At 52.4% G+C, this 20,587-nt stretch overlaps 2 protein-coding genes across 3 annotated transcripts; one reads left to right on the top strand and one right to left on the bottom strand.

The window, feature by feature from the left end:
- Window positions 1–271: 271 nt before the first annotated feature.
- Window positions 272–6,996, bottom strand: ZNF174 (zinc finger protein 174). 2 transcript variants are annotated; one of them, XM_058711386.1, is made up of 3 exons: window positions 5,905–6,994; window positions 4,679–4,901; window positions 272–1,409 (listed from the first exon to the last, which is right to left on the bottom strand). In XM_058711386.1, the coding sequence occupies exons 1-3, from the start codon at window positions 6,310–6,312 to the stop codon at window positions 808–810; spliced, it is 1,233 nt and encodes a 410-aa protein (XP_058567369.1). In that variant the 5' UTR covers window positions 6,313–6,994; the 3' UTR covers window positions 272–807. The 2 variants fall into 2 exon arrangements, with proteins under 2 accessions (XP_058567369.1, XP_058567370.1); XM_058711387.1 differs by lacking the exon at window positions 272–1,409 and adding an exon at window positions 3,051–4,418 and having other exon boundaries at window positions 5,905–6,996.
- Window positions 6,997–8,491: 1,495 nt separating this feature from the next.
- ZSCAN32 (zinc finger and SCAN domain containing 32) lies at window positions 8,492–20,220 on the top strand. The gene is given in 6 exon segments (XM_058710566.1): window positions 8,492–9,278; window positions 18,815–19,047; window positions 19,050–19,593; window positions 19,595–19,718; window positions 19,893–19,968; window positions 20,126–20,220. Coding segments are annotated over 6 exon segments (1,098 nt in total). The 5' UTR covers window positions 8,492–9,252.
- The last annotated feature ends 367 nt before the right edge of the window (window positions 20,221–20,587 follow it).

A 20,587-nucleotide genomic window follows, 5' to 3' on the forward strand; every position in this document is an offset into this window, starting at 1 on the left:
ATCAACTCTGGCCTCGTTCCAGGACCTGAACACTTCGTGCAGATATCTTTTGTGTTTTCTTCTTTAGAAACTTCACTGAGAGAGAATTTACACATCCTAAAATTAACCCATTTCAGTGGTTCTTAGTAAATGTCTGAAAGAATCCAGTTTTCTAACATTTCATCACCGGCCTGAGGAAGGAGAGCAGTGAGGGCTCCCCTCACTGTGTGTGCGCACGCGTGTGGAGAACTACTTACTTGGGAATCCTGTCCTCACACAAACACGTTTACGCTCTCGCTTCATGTGTCCTTTATTATGAACAGCCAGCAATGACAGAAAGAGTATTAGGGGATTTATATTCCAATGAGCTTTTGCCTTGAAATCACTGATCGTTATACCGAAGTGCGTGTGCGGTAAAGACTGTCGGGCATGACAGCAAGTACATCAGGTATCTACATATGGAATTTCCCCTTGAACGTATTTAGAGAATAAATAAAGCGGCAGGGGGAAGACTGCACACCAAGGTGGGAGGAGGGGCACCTGCGGGATGGGCCGGGTTCTCTCAGCGGTCACTCCCTGCTCTCCAGCAGAGACCCCAGTTCTCTCTGACCCAACGCCCAGACCTGCCACTTCTTCACCCTGTCACCGACACGGTCACGTCCCCCTCGGCATCTTCTGGAACTCCTCACGGGCCAAACGTGCACCGCATCCCTCAGGGACTTCTTGCTTTCCTTGTAAGTCACACAGACACCCTGGGATTTACATGCAAGTAAGGGAAGGAGAAATTCGGATGCCTTCCTTCTGAACGGAGAGACCGAAGCCCCGCTTTCAGTCCCCGTGGTGGAGTCTGTGGTGCTGGTGGAGGTTTGAGCTCTGGCGAAAGCTTTTCCCACACTGGCCGCACTGGTAGGGCTTCTCCCCGGTGTGGATCCTCTGGTGCAGTTTCAGCGTTGACTGGCGCCCAAAGCAGTTCCCACACTCTCCGCACGTGTAGGGCCTCTCCCCTGTGTGCACCCGCTTGTGTCTTTTCAGCTCCGAATTCCACGTGAAGCTTTTCCCACAGTCGTCACATTTGTAAGGCTTCTTTGCCGAGCGGGCCGCCTGGTGACCAAGGCGCTGCAAGCGACTGCTCAGGCTCCTTCTGCCCCCTTTGCTTTTCTTCAGCTCTCTCAGCGGGTGGCTTTTCAGGGGGCTGCTGATGTACTCCAGTTCCCTGCAATGTCTCTGGTAGTGAGCGAATGGCTTCTGAGCATTCGGGGGGCTGACCTGCCTCCGTGACAACCGGGGTTCATTCCTATTCGCCCCTCTCGGTTCGGGACTCTGCAGACCGTTACCTTTGGGTCTGCCAGGGGACAGGGCACATGGCTTCCCTCCTTTAGCCCCCTCTGGCTGCGGATTTTCCTTGTTGTCACTTTTCATTCTGGGGGCCTCTACAATTAGAAAGAATAGGTTTCATTTCCTGGGCTCTGAAGAAAGGACCTCAGCAAAAGAGCTAAGAAACATTCTCGAAGTGTGGTCCTCTCCTGGCAACTTGCATTCGACTCATCTGGGCCACCTGTTACGCAAGCAGGCTGTCCCTGCATCCCCACAGCTGTGGAGTCAGGATCTCTGGGGGGGTGGGACCTGGAAATCTGCATGGTTAACAGGTTCCTGGGGTGATTCTAATTCGTATTAGAGTTAGGAACCAAGTTCCCCAACCCCATGTCTTCTTCCGACCTTTAGGGAAAGGTTAGGGAAAGAAAAAATATGGAAAAGCAAACCCATCAGCCCTAGCATTAATTAACAAATGGAAATAAGGGAGAGAGTTGGAATTTCAACACTGCAACACACTCACTCACATGGACACTGAGTGATCGCCACGGTTTCTTTAAATAATGGGAAATGCAGCAAACGTGGCATGTTCGTTCATTAGAAACGTGACAGCATTAGGGTTAAAAACCGTAACACAGGCTAGATATGTATCCTGACTTCAGAAACTCCACAGTTTGTGACCATCACGATTGAGGATTGGGATGGAAACGAGCTGGAATGTCTGTGGGCAGGTAGAAGGATCTGGAGTTGTGCTACCCTGTAGGATTCCTGCCAGGTGGGAAGGATACACGTGCATGGGTACCTGTGCACGTGCTATTCAACAAGGTAGCCACTAGCCACCTAGAGCTACTGAGTCCCTGAAATGTGGCTAGTGTGACTGAGAAACCCAATTTTACATTTCATTTAATTTTCATTAATTTAAGTCCAGATTTAAATGAGCAGCCTATACAATTATGGTCAACTGCTTTTCAACAAGGTTGTCGACACAATTCAATGGGGAGAGAGTACTTCTTTCAATAAAAGCAGCTGGGACAACTGGATATCCACTTGGAAAAGAATGAGGGTGGACCCTTGCCTCATAACACAACAAACAACAACCCCAAATGGATCAAAGGCCTAAATACAAGAGCTAAACCAATGTCCCTTTGAACAAAACATTGGCGTAAATCTCTGTGACTCTGGATTAGACAATGGTATTTTAGATAAGTCACCAAGAACACAAGCAAGCTAACAAAAAAATAAATTGGACTTGATCAAAATTAGAAACATTTGTGCTTCAAAGTATACTATTAAGAAAGTGAAAGGACAACCCGAAGTGGGAAAAAATACTTGTAAATTATATATATAAGACTCTAGTATCCAAGATATACAGAGAACTCTTAAAACAAAAAGACTAATGCAAATGAGAGATGGGCAAAGGATCTGAATGGATACTTCTCCAAAGAAGATACATGACTGATCAGTAAGCACATGGAAAAATGCTCAACGTCATTGGCCATCAGGGAAATAAAATCTCCATGAGATACCACTTCACACCTAATGGGACTGCTGTAACCAAAAAGACTGACAAGTGCTGACAAGGACGTGAGGAAATCAGAATCCTCCCAGGGACTGCTGGCGGGAACGTAAAATGGCGCAGCCGTTCTGGAAAACAGTCTGGCATTTCCTCGAAAGGTTAAGCATAGTTACCGTATGACCCAGCTATGCCACTCCAAGGTATATGGCCAACAGAAATGACAACATGACCACACAAAAACGTGTACACAAATGTTCACAGCAGCATGATTTATAATAGCCAAAAAATGGAAATACCCCAAATGACCATCAACTGACGCATAAACACCGTGTCTGTATATTGGAAAATCCACCATAAAAGGAACAAAGTAGTGAATGATACGTGTTACAACATGGATGAACCGTGAAAACATTACGCTCAGGGAAAGAAGCCAGTCACAAAACAGCACAACAAATGTGATTCTGAAATATCCAGAACAGGCAAATCCAGAGACAGAAAGTACACAGTGGATGCCAGGGGCTGGAAGAAGGGGCAATGGAGAGTGACTGCCAATGGTTCTGGGTTTCTTTTTGAGGCTACAAAAATATCCAAGAACTAGAGGGGATGGTCGCGCAAGTGCACAAATACACTAAAAACCACTGAACTGTACACTTTGAAGGGGTGAATTTTAGAGCATGTGAATTCTATCTCCATAAATAAAATTTAAATAGCCACCTGTGGCCAGCAGCAACTACAATGAGCAGTGCAGCTCTGACGGAAGGCACTGCTGATGTTCGGGGTGAAGAACGTGAGAATGTACCTGCAGCGATCAAATAAAAGAAGATGGAGCCCGAATGCACACTGAGCTGCCTGTGATGAGGCAGGAGAAGGGAGTGTGCAGGCCCAGGACCACGAAGTCCATAGGTTATGGGTCAGGACCTCAGGCAGGATCACAGTACTTTTCCACTGGATGCCCCAGGTCTTCTCCATTATTATTTATTTTTTATGGTTATTTATTTTGAGAGAGAGATCGTGAGCAGGGGAGAGACACAGAGACAGGAAGAGAGAGAATCCCAAGCAGGCTCTGCACGGTCAGCATAGAGCCCAGCGCAGGGCTCGATCCCATGAACAGTGAGATCATGACCTGAGTAGAAATCAAGAGTTGACGCTCAACTGACTGAGCACCCCGCCCCCCCGGCCCCGCCCAGCGCCCTGGTCTTCTCCATTCTTAAGTTCCAAGAATAACCAAATTCAAGTATTTCACTGAATGTAGCAAATCTTAAAAAATCAATGCGTTCTAGCTTTCTGGTAACTTTTTGCTCTAACTTGCTGACCAGCCTCTGTATTCACATCACTAAGATTGGCCAAAGTGTCACTGTCATTTGGTCTTCGAGTACAGCAGGGCTAACAAATACTGGCATTGTACCAGAGACAGGTGGGGAAATAGACATAAGACATCACAGGGAGAGGAAGAGGCTGAAGATATTATGGAGCGGGACATTTCCTTTAATGAGCCTAACATTCTTTAGGCGCTTTCTAAACATGGGACCATTTTAAGTGATGAAACTCAGCCAAGGTTTGCATGGATGTTCATCAGTGGCCATATGTGGATCTGTCTTCACTGTAAGAAGCTCTGAAAGGAACAGAAAAGTAGGACCTAGATAATCCTATTGTGTACTGCAGTGTTAGAATCATTAAGAGACACTGAAAGAAACGTACTTCTTGTGTACAGTATTGCTACCATTCTAATCTGTGAAATTTGTTAGGGAATAAAGCTCTCCTGTTACATAAAACATTAAACAAACTCAACGCAAGGTCTATGGCTTTTCAGAACGACGAGATAATCTGCTGGAGGTAAAGGACTTAGGGAGAGAAGAGGCATCAAGTGTTTACCTGTACCAGCCAATCTGGGGCTTGGTTCCTGGAGGAGTGTGGATTTTTCCCAATGATGAGAGCTCAGCTGGTCCGGAGATCCTGCCTGCGAAGGCTCCTCCAGAGCACTCTCCCGGGGAAACCTCCTAGGAGTTTGCAGTTGAAAGTCTGGTAGTTCCTGTTCTCCAAGCTGAGATCCAGTTTTCTCCAAGAGGACTTTCTGCCCCTGCATACACACGGCCACCTAGGAACAAGCCCCATGCATTAGAGTGCAGCCAGAGGACTCAGTAGAGAGGAGCATGACCTCTCTCATTGCTCTGTGATGACCCCTTTACCCCGGGAATTCCTGATAACAGCCTGGAGGTCAACTTGGAAAGACTTCGGAGACTCTCAAAGGAAGCAAAGGGAAGGACATGCAGAATGATTAGAGAGGCTGCTTCAAATCAGCCAGTATTTCCTGAGTGGGTGCCCCTAAAGCATGAGTCTTTCTCAAGACCTCAGAGTCAACACAGAGAAGGCACAAATATCAGGGTTAGTCATGACACTGGCCCAGCAGATGGTCACCCTATGTCCATGTGCCTCCCTACTTCTACGAGAAACAGGTCCTGCTGGATGGGGACGCAGGATGGTGAGGACATTAAAAACAAAACAAAACAAAACAAAAAAAACCCTAATCAACTGTTCTGCCCCAGGCTTCCCTGGGAAGGAGATCCCAGTAGTAACAGGGCTCTGAGTGCACTGCTCACCCTGCTCTCTGACTGCCTCCATTCCCCAAAACACATGGTTGTTTGCTTCCTGCCTCGCCTCTGACTGGAGTCTGACTTGGGGGTGGGGGCTGGAAGAAACACTGGCCAACTGAGCTGCAACTTCCTGATCCAAAAGCAAGACACTTCGCCAAAACAAGGTCCACCAGGAAATTCCCCCCAAATCAAGTTCCTACCCGACAACATGATCCTTTCTACTAAGAATCCTGATTGTAGGAAACCTTCAGGAGGAATGGGTGTGGGGAGATCTGGCAGCCAAAAAGCAAGAACCTTACTTGATCCTCTACTTCCTCACTGGAGTGTCAGTGCCTGAGTTTTCTGACAACCAGTTATCTCTCTCAGGGGGTGTTCCCAAACAGAAGCCAGAAGCACCCTTTGAAGCCATCCGATCCATTTCTGGACTAAGTAGGGAGGGAGCCAAAGACCAGAAACTATCCAGATGAAAACGAAATTCTGGGGACCACGAGAGAGGGCCCTCCTTACCCACTGCTTTGGTCTCTTGGCTGCTCTTTGAAAATCTTCCACCAGGGTCACAATCTCCCTGCAGCTCACTGGACATCGATGCCTGACGCGAGCCTGAATCTCCGAGGGCAGGATGTTCAGGAACTGCTCCAGCACCAGCAGCTCCAATATCTGCTCTTTGGTGTGCAGCTCGGGCTGCAGCCACTGACGGCAGAGCTGCTGCAGCCGGGCGAGTGCCTCTTGGGGTCCAGCCACCTCTTGATAACAAAACCGTCGGAAGCTCTGGCGGGAGAGCTCGGGATCGGGGCGGTCCTTTTGCAGAGCGGGTCCCCGTTTCTCTTCCAGCTTTGTTATTATGTGTCTCTCTGGCTTGGAGGAGGCCTGAATGTGGGACTGTGAGCTCAAAGTTATCTCCATCTTAGCCGCCATCTTGGGGCTCAGGAGACAGCCTCTCTCTCCCGGCAAGCGGCTCAAGCCTTCAAGATCATGACTCTGGACAAGTGTCTCTAACCGCTGGAAAGATGTCAGAGAGGGCGGGGCACATACAGGCCCCAAGCTCCCGAAGACAACGCAGGGCCCGACGGAGAGGAGCTGTCTGTCCCTCTGGCAGTTTCCTGAGCTGTCTCCAAATGGAGAAAAGTCATAACGTTCTAAAAGGAAGTGGGGAAAATCTTGCTTTTTATTTCATCGATAAACGCGCGAGGTCTCAGAGGAACTGCGCAAGGTGATCCATCTGGCGGTCGGGAAATGCTAGGGAAAGTTCAAGTTGTCACACAGGTGGCCTGCGCCAGCTCCGCGGCACCCGGGCTGCACCGACCTCGAGCACGTCGCCCGGAGCCGCGGGGCTGCGCGTGCCGGAGGGGAGGGATCGGAACCCCCACGCGCAGCAAGGCAGGCTGAGCACGGCGGCGGCTTGCTCCCGACGCCCGGCAGGCCCACTCGCTCCGGCCTCTGAGGGCGCCCCGGCTGCCCCTGGCGAGGCGGACTGCGGGCTCTCCGGCGCGCGGCTCAGCTTCGTGGCTGCGTGCGGGCCGGGGCTGGCGCCTGAGGCGGCAGCTCCGCCGACGGCCCCGCAACCCGCGCCCACCGGCCGCGGACTCACCTCTCTGGGAACCTGGGACCCAGAACCTGGGAGCCAGGGACGGGGGCGGGGCCGCTCGTCGCGGACACTTCCACTGGCTGAGAAGGAATGACGCGCGAACTGCGCCGCAGGAGGGCCCGCCCCCTCCCCTGGGGGATTGGCTCCCAGAAGGCGTTCTCTCGTGTCTATTTGCTGCTGAGTCTGTCGGTGCTGGCGAGGGACGACGCCCGGCCTTCACAGTGCACGCCGGGAGTTGTAGTCCAAAGGCGCTGCTCATGAGCATGCGTAGCCGGCGGACTAGCGCCGGGGCTCCTAGCGCACACTTCCGGCCCGGCGGCTGAGCGAGTCCGGTGAGTGTTCCCTTTCCTCGCGGCCGCGGGCTCGCAGCGGGGTCCGACGCTCGCCTGTGAGCCCCTTTGCCGCTGGGAATCTTTTCAGGACGGTGGTGACAGGCGCGGTCCTCCTTCCGGGCCTTGCCCGTGCGGATGTTTCCCCACACCTCGCACCGGGCGCAGCGGGAGTCCTCAGAGCGTCCCTGCCGAGCGCGAGGTGAATCAGCCCTGCTCCCGTCTTCGTCCTGCTTCCCGCCAAGCGCCAGCGTCTTCGTCGGAGTGAAACACATTTCCGATACCGGCGTTTTACAACAAACTATGGGGTGGGATGGCAGGGGTCATGAAGAGCACCGGCTCCGTCTTCCGCATGAAACTGGGATAGCATTTATTAAATTATTCCTCATCCAGAGAAGGTGCAGGAAGTAGAAAATCTGTGAGGCATGGGATACTTCTTCGAGTCCGTGACCTTGTGCTGAGGAGCTATGCCATGTGATGCTCCTGTTTTTGTTAAAAAGATCTATAATGCCTTCCATTTCTCTCCTTCTAGCATCTTGGGCGGCATTACATGTAAAGTGATTATAAGTGAAGGCAGTTTAACTTCTTTGGAAGAAGAGTAACTTGAGTCCGGTTTTTCTTTTTAACATTTTTTAATGTTTATTTATTTTGGGGAGAGAGAGACAGAGTGCAAGTGGGGGAGGGGCAGAGAGCGAGAGGGAGACAGAATCTGAAGTAGGCTCCAGGCTCTGAGCTGTCAGCACAGAGCTGGTCGAGCAGCTCAAACTCATGAACCATGAGATCATGACTCCAGCCAAAGTCCCATGCTCAAGTCTTACACCCACCCAATTCAGCAATTCCTAGGAAATTTGGAACTTCTACCCCACCTAAAATCTCAAGAGAATTTTGACAGGCTCTGTTTATGTCACATGCCTGCTCCCCAAGGCAGGTGGTGTGGGGTACTGTAACGAATAGCACCAAGAGATCCACTGGGCTAGAGAGGGACTCTTTTAAAAAGGAAGAAGAGACTGCATTCAAAAATAGAAAGGAATACTGGAGAATAAGAGCATACAGCAAACCAGTCATTTCTCATCCACACCGTGTGTGTGCATGTGTGTGTGGTGGTGGCAGGGGGGAGGGTGAAAGTGATGAAGAAGTTAATCTAGAGACCCCTTAAGAGAAGGTGGCAATTGGGAAGGTGGCTCCTGGCTTCCGGAGGGGAGGGAGGACAGGAACAAGATCCCGATCTATGGGAAACAAAAGAAAGTAGTTTGGAGAATTTATTAGCAAACACCATCTGAACGTAATGAAAACTATTTTGGTATTTCCAGTGCTTTAGATCCTTGGCTTGGATTGTGAAGGAAGCAAAGGGAAAGGACATAAAATGCATCACAAGAGGCAGAGGAAAGGAATAGGAGATAAATTTACCCTGTCTTTTCCCTTTTCTGCAGCCTCCCTTCAAAGCCTAGTCTTTCTCAACTGTGCATCTGCACCACTCTGGTATTCTCATGTGTCTCTTCTTTCACTGGTCTCCAGGAGAATGGCTTCCTAGTGATCTGAGAAGAAATGGAATCTGCTCTCTGGAGTAGAAGCGGCTACCAGTGAGCCAGTTTGCTGACGCCAGTCATGGCTGCAACAATGAGTCCCCAGGCGTACCCATCCCCAAGTGAGGACTCCACAGAGGGACAGCAGTCAGCCCTTCCCAGCAATGGCTCTGACTCTGAAACTTCCCGCCAACACTTCAGGCACTAATGCTCCCAGGAGGTAGCTGGCCCCCATGAAGGATTTAGCAAGCTCTGGGAACTCTGCTGTCAGTGGCAAAGACTAAGACACACTCAAAAGAGCAAATACTGGAGCTGCTGGTTTTGGAGCAGTTTCTCACCATCTTGCCACAGGAGATCCAGACCTGGGTGAGGGAGCAACATACAGAAAATGGTGAGGAAGCTGTGGCTCTAGTTGAGGATGTACAGAGTGCGTCTGGGCAACAGGTGAGAACAGGCAACTTAGAACCTGATGAGTTTAATTATGAAGTAGGGTGAGGAGCACAGCATTCCCATTGCTGGAGACGTGTTGAGAAATGCACAGTAGCCCCCCGCCACCCACCGCAAACTCTTAGCTATCTTGGGTTGGTCCCATGCCCTCCGTCTATGGGGAGGATTTCTCATTTGCTGAAATAATGTACACACTGATACAGTCAGTGGATGTTTAGGGTCCCTGATACAAAAGTTAAAGCTCAGAACAGTTCTCCAAAAGGCCAGGGAAAGGACACTGTCCCTCACTCGGGATCAGGAAAATTAGAGTTGGCGAATTAACATCCAGTCTCTCTTGCCGAAAGGTTCCTCGAGTGCAGATGCTATGGTTATGCAGTAAACAAAGTTGTATCAGAGCTGCTGCCACCGGGATTAAGGGGTCAGTGTGGGATAGCGATGAGTTTCACACAGCGTGCGCTTGTCCAGGTAGGACTAGGTGTGAGATCCGGTCAGTGTCACGATCTCGTACATTTCGGGAGAAGGGAGCCGTGAAAGGCACAGCACAACGGGAACGTGGCTTTGGTTGTGGGAGACTTGTGGGAAGAAGGCAACTGAGACCGCAACCAGAGGTCCAGGAGAGGCACAGCCTGAAGGAGGCGTGTGGGTCAGAGGAACGCCGTAGCCTGAGCACCTCTGTGCTCAACAGGAAGCAGCTGGCTGGGTGCGGAGACGGCATGGCTGGAACGGAAGATACCGGTGTCCCCGGCGAGGAGGCAGACGTGTCCTTGGGCTGTGGGAGGGGGACCGGCGAGGGGCGCAGCATTTCACAGGACCGAGGATTGAGTGGTGTTGACATAATGTGCGGAGGGCGGAGAGCGTGGTGGGGACGCATCAGGGACGAAGCTGAGGAAGTTCACGAAGGATCCGTGGCGTCGGGACAGTGAATAACAGCTGGGACGGCGCGGAGAAGGGCGAGCAGTAGCCCGGGTGTGGAGCCAGAGCTGGGACAGGTGAATGGCAGGAACCCCTACGGGTGACGAGTCATCCTGCTCCAGTTCCCCTTGTCCTCTCCCTGTGGGGACAGTCTCTGTCTCTTGCGGCCCCTGGTGTTTCAGAGCCAAGCTCTGCACAGGAATGCGGACGGGCCAGGAACGTGAGGGATAACGCAGCCGTGTGAAGCCTGTCTGGGGCGCGAAGGGCACCGCGAGCGGAGGGGAGGGAGAGCGGAAGCTGACGGCACTTGCCAGGACGCAGCGGCCTCTCCGCGCCACGCTCCTCACTCACTCGACGGACAGGACACGTCCTACACGCGGACTTAACGAATGAAGGTGGCTCTGAAAGACACAAGTGGCTTTGAGGTGCCTGCCAGACGGCAGACACTGGGGATTGTGCAGTGAACGGGACAGGCGTGGTCCCTGGCCTGCTGCAGGCTACACTCCAGGAGGGACACAGACCACAAGCAAAGGAAGAAAGAGCCAGGAACGAGCCGGCTGATGTGATAGAGAATGACTGTGGGGCAGACGGAAAGTGGGCACCGCCTCTCCGGGCCGTGACAGAGGAGTGGCTGTCAGGAGCCTCAGGTGGCAGAGGGTGTGGCATGTTTGGCAGAGAAGGGAGGGTGGGAGAAAGGGGCTAGGCAAGAAGTGGGGGGACTCTGCAGAGTGTGGACAGAGCATGTGAGCACGTGCTTTCAAAGACCTGCTGGATTCCGTGTAGGCAGAGAGTGGATGGAGGGCCGGCAGCAGAGGAACGTGGCCCGAAGCAGGTTCATGGGTGCAGCCGGAAAGGGCCGGGGCGAGGGACTTTGCCGCTGGCAGAAATGACCAGACTTGGTGCTCCGCTGGATGGGGGGTGGGGAGAGGGCAGGAGTGCTGAGGCCACGGCTTCCTACGCTGCAGGCTGACCTCACTTCGCACAGGTGTGCACCACGGTTAGCACATCGGCCACGTCACCTCTGTGCTAGGCGCTTCCATTAACTCTGAATCGCTAGAGACCAGGGGATTGAGACCAACTTGTATTCTTTTTTTTTTTTTTTCTTTTAATTACAGGGCCCTGAGAGTATTTTTCTTCTGCCTCCTTGGGTCTCACATTGTTTCCTAATGTCCCTGTTAGGGCTTTTAAAGTCTCTTAGGCAGGAATTTGTAGTGACAGATGATGGGGTCTGTTCTCAGGTCCCAGATTCAGGGAAGGACTGGAAAGTGCTCAATGAGGAGACAGACCCTTGGGGACCAGCCAGAGAGTCACAGAGGTCCCACCTGAAACGGCGGGTTCATCCAGAGAGAAGCACTTTGACGGGGTCACGGAGCTCACAACAAAGATCAGGGAAACAGCCAGAAGGTAAGCAGAACTCTGCCCTCACCTGGGGCTGCGGAAGAACTCATTTTTTAGAATGAGCAGGTCTGAGCTGGAGTCCGCCCCAGTGTTCTAGATTAAATACCTTTGAAATGTACCCACAACACAAGATTTCAAATGTTAGCTGATGGTAATAGCACTTAGGGGTGGAGAATTTTTATGTGTCACCCTAATTCTCCCTTATTACAACTGATTCTGCTGCTTCTGAACCAGGAATATTAAAATCTGCACATGTGCCTTCACCTGCATAGCAGCTCTTTGTATATTTGAAAACAAAAGCCCTTTTCTCATCTAGCTTAACTTCATCCAAAACACATTTCCCCTGATTATTTTTGCCTTTCTTCCAAAGCTCTATTTTGGTTTCTACTTCTCTTAAACTTTTTAATCAAAAAACTGTTAAGGTGAAGTGAAATTCACGTAACAAAATTAGCCATGTTCAAGTGAACAATCCAGGTGTATTTAGCACACACATTCAATTATACAATCACCACGTCTATCCAGTTCCAAACATTTTCACCCCCTACAAGGAAACCTTCTACCTATTTGGGAGATACTCCTCTTTCTCTCTACAGATTTGCCTGTTTTGGAGATTTCATAGGAAGGGTATGACCCTCCGTGCCTGCCCCTCTCATCTAGCAGGTTTAAGCCTGTATCACTAGTTCCATCCTTTTCGTGGCTAAATAATACTTCAGTGCATGGACAGACCAGGGCTCTGTCTTTGTGTATCTCTTGGAGTGAACCACTGTGGCTGCATACATTGAGACAGTCCACGGCCACTGCTGCCTCTCTGCTTAATTGAAAGCTGCCATTGTAGCGTGCTCAGTAGTTTGTAAAAGCCAGCTCTTTATTTAACCCACACCCTAGAAAAAAACATTACATCTTGACCCTGTTTCCACTGGCTACTTTCTGTTGAAACAGAAAATTGTCTAAGAGGAGTATTTGCTTTTGTGTTTTTTAAGCAAATGGAACACTCAGTATCTTTGTAAACTCTACCATTTAGCAGTGATTTCTTTTTTCTTTTCTTTTTTTTTTCAACGTTTTTTTATTTTATTTTTGGGACAGAGAGAGACAGAGCATGAACGGGGGAGGGGCAGAGAGAGAGGGAGACACAGAATCGGAAACAGGCTCCAGGCTCTGAGCCATCAGCCCAGAGCCTGACGCGGGGCTCGAACTCACGGACCGCGAGATCGTGACCTGGCTGAAGGCGGACGCTTAACCGACTGCGCCACCCAGGCGCCCCATCAGTGATTTCTTTTTAATCCTTGGGAACATCACTGCTGTCTAGGATGTGGTTCCAGAGGCTGGGGGGTCTGAGTGTGAAGAGGGTAAAAACTCACCCTGTGCCAGGTTCCACTCCCCCTGTTCACCTGTCTTCATGCTGTTCCTATCTCTAGTTCGGTAACTTCCTCAGGGCCACAAGCCTCTGCGTCTCCTCTGAAGTTCTGTTCTTAAGTCAAAATAAACCATTTGTTTAATAGAATTCTTTTTTTCTTTAACATTTATTTTTGATAGGGGCAGAGAGAGGGAGGGAAGCACAGAATACAAAGCAGGCTGCAGGCTCTGAGCTGTCAGCACAGAGCCCAACATGGGGCTGGAACCCATGAACCGAGAGATAATGACGTAGGCCAAAGTTGGCCGCTTAACTGAGCCACCCAGGCATCCCTGGGAGTAGAATTCTTGAAGGTGGATTTCTGGGAAATATGTTGGCCTGAAAAAAGTAAAAGGCTTCAATTGCCATGGTATTTTTAGGAGTACTAGGGTCATCTCTTGATGGGGCTCAGAGCTTTCCCCCTCCATTAAACTTTTTTTTTAATGTTTTTTATTTATTTTGAGAGAGAATCCCAAGCAGGCTCCACCCTGTCAGTGCAGAGCCTGACGTGGGGTTCAGTTTCACACCATGAGAGCATGACCTGAGCCAAAATCAAGAGTCGTCCACTTAATCGACTTAGCCACCCAGGTGCCCCTAAACATTTTTTTGGCATAACATGCACACAGCGCTTTAAAATTTATTGATTTTTATTTTTGAGACTGAGTGTGTGCCCAAGAGAGTGGGGGAGGGGCGGGGGGAATATCAAGCGGGCTCCAAGCTCAGCACAGAGCCTGACGTGGGGCTAGATCCCACGACCCTGGGATCATAACCTTAGATGAAATCAAGAGTCGGATGCTCAACCAACTGAGCAACCCAGGCATCCCCACAGCGCTTTAGAATGAAGAAAACCTTTTTGATAAAAGCCGTTATGCCAAGAATCTGCTGAAAGGAGCTTCTCGACACACAGAGGCCACTGGCAATGGCAGTGGCCCTCAAACTCTAGTGTGCTCGGACTCACCCGGGGGCCATGTCTAGGCACAGTGATTGGGGGCGGGCCCCAGGAATAGGCATTTGTGACAGGTTCCCAGTGCTGCTGCTGCTGACCCAGGAACCCCACTCAAGCCCCGGCTCTGGCTGCTCTGTGGCAGCCGCCCTCCAACTAAGGCTGTTTTCTTGCCAGCCTGGGTGATGGTGACGGCACAGCCTCCCAGGAACCTTCCCCAGGAGAGGGGTCTTGGAGACCAGGAGACAGGCGCTGCGCATGGGACAGCTGGGGCCCAGGTGAGCTGTGCTTGACCCCCATTGTCTCTTGAGGTTCCCATTTCGCTCACTCTTACCCCACGCCCCTTCACGTCGAGATGTCAGAGAGATCACGAGGTCCTTCCACTGGCCTTCCTTGCGTTGTTTTCTGTCCACCCGTCGTCTTCACAAAGCTCTTTCCTCACCCTGATGCTTCCCTCAGAGGCCTGACGTCCCCTGCCTCGCTTTGTGAGGCCTGTGGCCACGTCTCTGCCCCGCAGCAGGCTAGAGCGGTGCTACTTAACGGTAGCAGCAGCCCCCGGTGTCGTTACAGGGAGCAGCCACGTGTGAGGACAGAGCTGCACTCCTCGGTCAGGAAGGACGGATACACCTCGGCCCGGCACAGAGGGCCCTCCACAGGGACATTTCACAGAGGAATGACAAAAACGACTCTCTGGGTAAGGATGCCTGTTCCCTCAGGCCCAGAGCGGAGGTGTTCATTTGTTCAGAGAGAGAGAGACTGGGAGACCAGAGAAAGGAGACAGAGGCAGACCACTGGGTCGAGGCAAGAAGGAAATAAACAGGAAGAGCCTGAGAGCAGGTATGAGACACAGAGACTGGAAGAAAGGGAAGGACAGGCCAGAGGGCTGACGACAGGGTGGACAGCATGCAAGTGGGAACGAGGGAGGGCGGGACGTGAGAGCAGTGGGGGTGGAAGTGGGAGGCAGAGCAAGGGGCTGGGGGAGTGAGAGACAGCAGGGGACAGCCAGCAGCGAGGAGGCACCCCCTGGGGGAGCAGCAGGCCGACCTGAGTGCACATGTGCTCACACACACACCCGAGGGCTGTCCTGAGCGGCTGAGGGGAAACTCAAGAGCACCCACATCTGACCGCGTGCTTCTGCGCCCGGGCCTTCAGGAGGCAGCCGGGCCCTTCAGAGAGTCTCAGGACCATTGGTTGCTGTTCTCAAGTCGGCTCTGCCCGCGCCCCCCGCGCCGGGCTCTGTGCCAACAGCTCAGGGCCTGGGGCCTGCTGCGGATTCTGTGTCTCTCTCTGCCCCTCCCCCCCGCTCACACTCAGTCCCTCTGTCTCTCAAAAATAAATACAACATTAAAAACAGTAAATCAGCTCTGCCCCTTCCGGGCTGCTCCTCAGAGCATCAGATTCAGGGAAGGGACAGATGCTCTGCGGCTGGTTCGGCCACGATGTCTCCTCCCTGCATGCTCCGGATCACGGAGAACACGCAGGGACCCTAGACACTCACCGCTGAGCAAGGAACAATTCTAAGAGTTCCACAAGTGATGATGGCTCGGAAGCCCGTGAGACACCACCGAAAGGGGAAGGATAAGGGTGGGGTGACGCCCAGCAGCCAGAGGAAAGACAGGCAGGGCCCGGGCTGCTGAGGAAACCAGGACGTTCCTGTCCATTCTCAATGAACCTGAATGTTATTGGAAACTCCACGTGCACCAGCCAAGCAGCCGGCTGTGTGGGGAAGTTGCCCTTGCCCAGCTGTTGTGTGAACGTGGTCCCCACGGCCTCTGGATCAACGTGGAAGGAAGTTCCAAAGCCTCGGGGCTGTGCAAGTCCGCAGCCCAGAACCCGTGCCTTTCAGGAGATGAAAGCTTTGCTGGCCTCACGTGGCTCCTGTGGTTCTCCCAGGAGTAGGGCACGTAGGGCGGGTGAGGCCCAGGGACCAAGCCAAGACTCGTGAAGTGCAAAGACACAGTGGAGAATGCAGGCAGCTACACATCTGACCGCAAGCAGCCAGCCCAGGACACCCACAGCCTCTTCCAGAGCCCCTTGCTGAGGACCAGTCTGCACTGCTCCCAGTACTGATCACCCGTAGGAGAGAAGCCCCCCACTCTGGGCCTTGTCTTCTGGCTATAAACTGAAGATGGTTCCTATTCCCGCCCAGGTGGGGGCAGTCGGAGTAAACACCTTATTGGCTAACCATTAATGCCATTCGTTGGACCGCGTGCAGCTTACGCACAAGGAAAGGAGCACCTGAACCTTTATGCTGATGGCTGGGTAGCCCAGGGCATTTTCTTTGGAGTTGTGAACTTGGGAAGCCAAAGCCAGGGGTGTCTCTGTCACCGAGGTAGTGAATTTTCTGCCTAGCTGTTATCTGTGGACTTCGTCTGTACAATGCTAAGATAGTAGGAGCCTGGGAATGAGTGCTGTATTCTCTGTGAAAGGGGGTGAGGTCCTAGCAGGTGTGGCTGGTGGAGGAGTCCAGAAGTTGGTCATAGTAGCTGGGAATGAGGTTCCATTGCAGCTGCAGGACAGTGGAGAAGAAGGGTGCTCGAAGGTGTGGGGACACAGTGGGTTAGACAGTGGCTTTGGGTTTCACTGAGAAGATGACATTTGAACAAAGACGTGAGGAGAAGCCACGAGCCGTATGGCTGTTCTGGGGGAAGAGCGTAACCGAGGGAACAGGCCAGCACACAGGCCGAGGCTGCAGTGAGTCTGGGGAGGCGGCCATTGTGACCAGCACAGACCAAGAGAGGGTGAGCCTGATAAATGGTATCCGGCGCCAGATCACGTGGGGCAGTGCTACTGAAAATGACCTGAACTGAGACAGAGCATTTAGAGACCCGCCAAGCTCACATCGCTGCTGTGTCCAAGTGCACTTCTGTATCATTAACAACAAACCACCTGGCTTTTCACAGATAATTGACAAGCTCTAATGTAGGAGCTGGGACCCTACGTAAAGGACTTCGTAAGCACTTGATGTTTTCTCAGTGAAACGGGGGAGTCATTTTTAAATGGATCATGTTGACTCTTCCCATTTTTTTGGCTCAAGGAGGAGTAGTAGGGGTGAAGAGAAGGGCGTGCCCCTCAGAGCACCAGACCAGACGTTAGAACGCACTTGCTGGGGCAGCTTGAGACACACACAGGAGCCCTCACCGAACCAGCCAGTGAGCAGCATGTGCTGGGAGCTCCTGAGGAACTGGCTGGCCTCACGCCCTTCTCAGCGCAGCACTGCTTCTTCCCACCTTGGGATGGGACGTGCTGTGGTTTAGTTTCTCGCACCTACAGGGATGACAGGAGATCCTCGAGACAGGGACGGGCCAGTCAGGGCTACTCAACATCAGAGGCGGAAGTCGACAGAAGTGGTCTACAAGTGGCCACGTCCTTTCACGAGCCACAAGCCCTCACAGATTCTCCCAACCACGGAGACAGGCATTACACTTACAGTGACATCACTCAGGAGAAATGAGTGGCATTCAGGATAAAGAACAAGAGTGCAGCTTTGGTAAATACTCCACGACCCCTTCTCCGTTAGAGAGGATGCCCTTTCCAGTATGCTGAACGTGTCTGTTTTAGGAAAGACACACACAGTGAGGTGGTTCCCAGGGATGACGGCAGGCGGTGGCAGAGCTGGACAAACCAGTGTGGAACTTGTGGGGAAGTTACCCTTGCCCTGTGGGGTCCAGGCCTCCGTGATCTCATCGTGTGTCCCTTGTCCCCTGGCAGCAGGTGTGTGCTGGGGTGGAGAGACAGAGACTCCCCTGGCCATTCTCTGTAAAACTCAACTTCATGAGAAATTCCAGACTCATCAGAACAGCCAGACCCACAGGGCGGTGGCAAAAGGACTCTGGGAACAGGGCTTTCTGTGGACCCCAGAACAGTGTCGCACCAAGTTCAACTGCCTACAGTTGAGATACCATAAAGTGAGGGGAGACTGTTGCTGAGCCATATGTCCTTGATGAGGAAATGGATACCCTGTCAAGCTCCTGGGCCTCTGCACCCACGGTGGCAAGCAGTGCTCTTCTTGGCCAAGAGGGAAGGGTTACGGAGTTTGTGGGGATAAGTCAGCAGAACGGGGAACCCACAGAGGTCAGAGAAGGGGCTACGTGGATGGTGCAGCCAGACATGAAAAGGACTTCTGGAATCCTGGCCAGGGAGGTAGGAGACATGACCTGCCAGTTCTGTTCCCACACAGTGCTGGTAGAAGTCTTGGCTCTGACGCACAAAGGACACAGGTCCACCCAGAAGGCCTTAGCCTACCATTCAAGTGGGAGCTGCCCCTGCTACTGGTGTGGTTACTGCCTTGATGGATGACCTTCCACGGGCCAGGGAGTCTGGATCTCTCAGCATTGAGGCTGTTTCCTCTGCCCTTCAGGGCCCAAGTCCGTATCTGCCAGCCTCTTTCACAGAGCGCGTGTCATTTTTCCTGTACAACTCCTTGCGTCGGCTTCCTCAGGTGGCCAGTCAGGCCTCCAGCCCAGACTTTCCTCTTCCCTCCTCCTCTAGCATGATCCTCCTTTCCTGACAAAGTGTCTGCTGGTCAGGTGCTCGCAACACACTTTCTTCTCATTTGGGCCAAACTCGGGAAGGCCTTTGGTTAGGCTGTCAAAAATTGAGATCAAACCTGCAGACAGACTGGCAGGTGACACAGAGCTGGCCTCCCTGCCTCAGTTTTGTCACTGTGTCCAAACATCCAAAAAGGGACAGAACAAGAGAAAAGTAGGTGGAATTTAGGGGTATTTATTTACCTGTGAACCCAGGGTTTGGAGCTTGAAAATATTACAACTGGAAAATGAAATTAGACTATTAATTAGTAGAAGACTGAATCCTATGATGTATTCCATGTAGATATTCTTGATGGTGCTTTAATTGTAACTTTCCTCATTCCTGTGTGTCATTTTCCAGAGTCCAGCATGTTTCTGTTCTCTCAGGTCTTGAGATCACGAATGGAACTAAAAACGAGAATCGAAAATGGGAAGATCCAGAGGAGGCAGAAGTGAAGAAGGCCCTTTGGAGAAAGTCTAGTGGCCTTTTTTGCCACCCTGAGACCAAGAGAGACAGGAAGGGTGAGCCTATGCCGAGAGAGCCACAGAGACGTTCTCCAGATGAGCGTGAGGGGACGGCCCCGTCCCAGGACGGGGCCGTCAGCAGACACTCTGTGCTGGAGAGAAGGCCCGAGCAAATCTGAGCAGAGAAACCTGCTCTCAGGGATCTGTCTGTCGCCACCAGCCAGGCGCCAAACTGGAAAAAGCTTCTAAGTGTCAGGAATGGGGGAAAAGCTTTAGCCGAGGTCCTTACCTTGTTGGGCATCGGAGAATCCACACGGGAGAAAAGCCGGACAAGTGCGGCGAATGCGGGAAAGGCTTCAGCGAGCGCTCCGACCTCACTGCCCACCTAAGGATGCACATGGGGGAGAGACCCTACCGCTGTGGGCAGCGTGGGAAAAGCTTCAACCAGAGGTCCGGCCTCAGTGTCCACCGGAGGACCCACACCGGGGAGAAGCCTTACCGGGGCACCGTCTGTGGGAAGAGCTTCAACAACAGCTCCCGGCTCAGCGCTCACGGGCGAGCCCACGCCCGGCGGAGCCCCCACCCGTGTGTACAGCGTGGGAGAAGCTTCGGCAGCGGCTCCCACTCCAGTGGCCACCAGAAAACGCACACCGGGGAGAAGCCTCACAACTGCTCTGTGTGAGAGAAGCTTCGCTAAGCTCCGTGCCCCCATCTGCCATCAGGGGGCACACGAGGACGACACCTCACATCGCCAGGAAGGGACACACGGTACGGGGCTGGAGAGCCAACAGGCCAATTCCGTACGTTGACGGGTCTCCTGGAGGTTCTGTCTGCTCGCGGAGGCTTCTGCTAGCCAGTCCCAGGCTCCCAGGCGCAGCAAGAGACTCACAAGTGGACCTCGAGAACCTCGGGCAGGAGTAGCAATCAGCGTGAGAACGCTGAGCTTGCTTTCCCGGTCTGCCTGTGACCCACAGTCCCGTGTCACCGTGGACTTCCATCTGCTCTCAAGAAAGGGGGCTGCGGGGTCCAAAGTCCTGCCAGAAATCGAGGGTAACCATGTTCCGAACAGAGGATAGGTGGCTAGGGGCCTGGGAAGTATTCCTGGGGCAGGTCGGGGGAGAAATTTTCCCTCATGGGAAGCACATCTCGAAGTTAACTGCCTAGATGTTTCCTAACCCAATAATGACCTGTAGGCATCTGCTTGCAGGAACGTCTACCTCCGAGTCGATCACTGCTGTGTATCCCAGTCACCCAGAGAAGACGGCAATGGCTCAGGCCACCAGGTACTACTACTCTAAGTGACTTAATCTCAGAGCAAGTGTGACATCTGGGTTCCTCTAAGATTTCTCCCATGTATGGCCCCGACCCAGGTTCCTGCTTTCTGGTCTGGTACAGTTAACGGTTACCGCAGGTTCATACGCGTCACTGTTTCTGAAGAAAATAAAGGTGTTTCTCTCTCCGCTGTTGGTTTTGGTCTGAATTTTCGCCATCAGAAACTTCATCCTCCTGCAGATCCCACAGGGGGATCCAAGGGCCGCGCCCACTTTGATGCAGTAGGACGTGCAGAGAAGCAGCGGAACTGGGTTGGGAGGGTTTGCACGGTCACCGAGATGGACAGCAGAGCAGTACGGAAAACCAGCAAAGGAGAAGGAACGTGGGGTGTGAGGAG

This window comes from Neofelis nebulosa, chromosome 18 (genome assembly GCF_028018385.1).
Source record: "Neofelis nebulosa isolate mNeoNeb1 chromosome 18, mNeoNeb1.pri, whole genome shotgun sequence".
NCBI lineage: Eukaryota > Metazoa > Chordata > Mammalia > Carnivora > Felidae > Neofelis > Neofelis nebulosa.

Coding starts and splice junctions, on each gene's coding strand:
- ZNF174 (XM_058711386.1), bottom strand. CDS start 6,312: ATGGCGGCTAAGATGGAGATAACTTTGAGCTCACAGTCCCACATTCAG. Junction 4,902..5,904: donor CCAAGAGACCAAAGCAGTGG/GTAAGGAGGGCC, acceptor GCTTGTTCCTAG/GTGGCCGTGTGTATGCAGGG. Junction 1,410..4,678: donor CCCCAGATTGGCTGGTACAG/GTAAACACTTGA, acceptor TTCTAATTGTAG/AGGCCCCCAGAATGAAAAGT.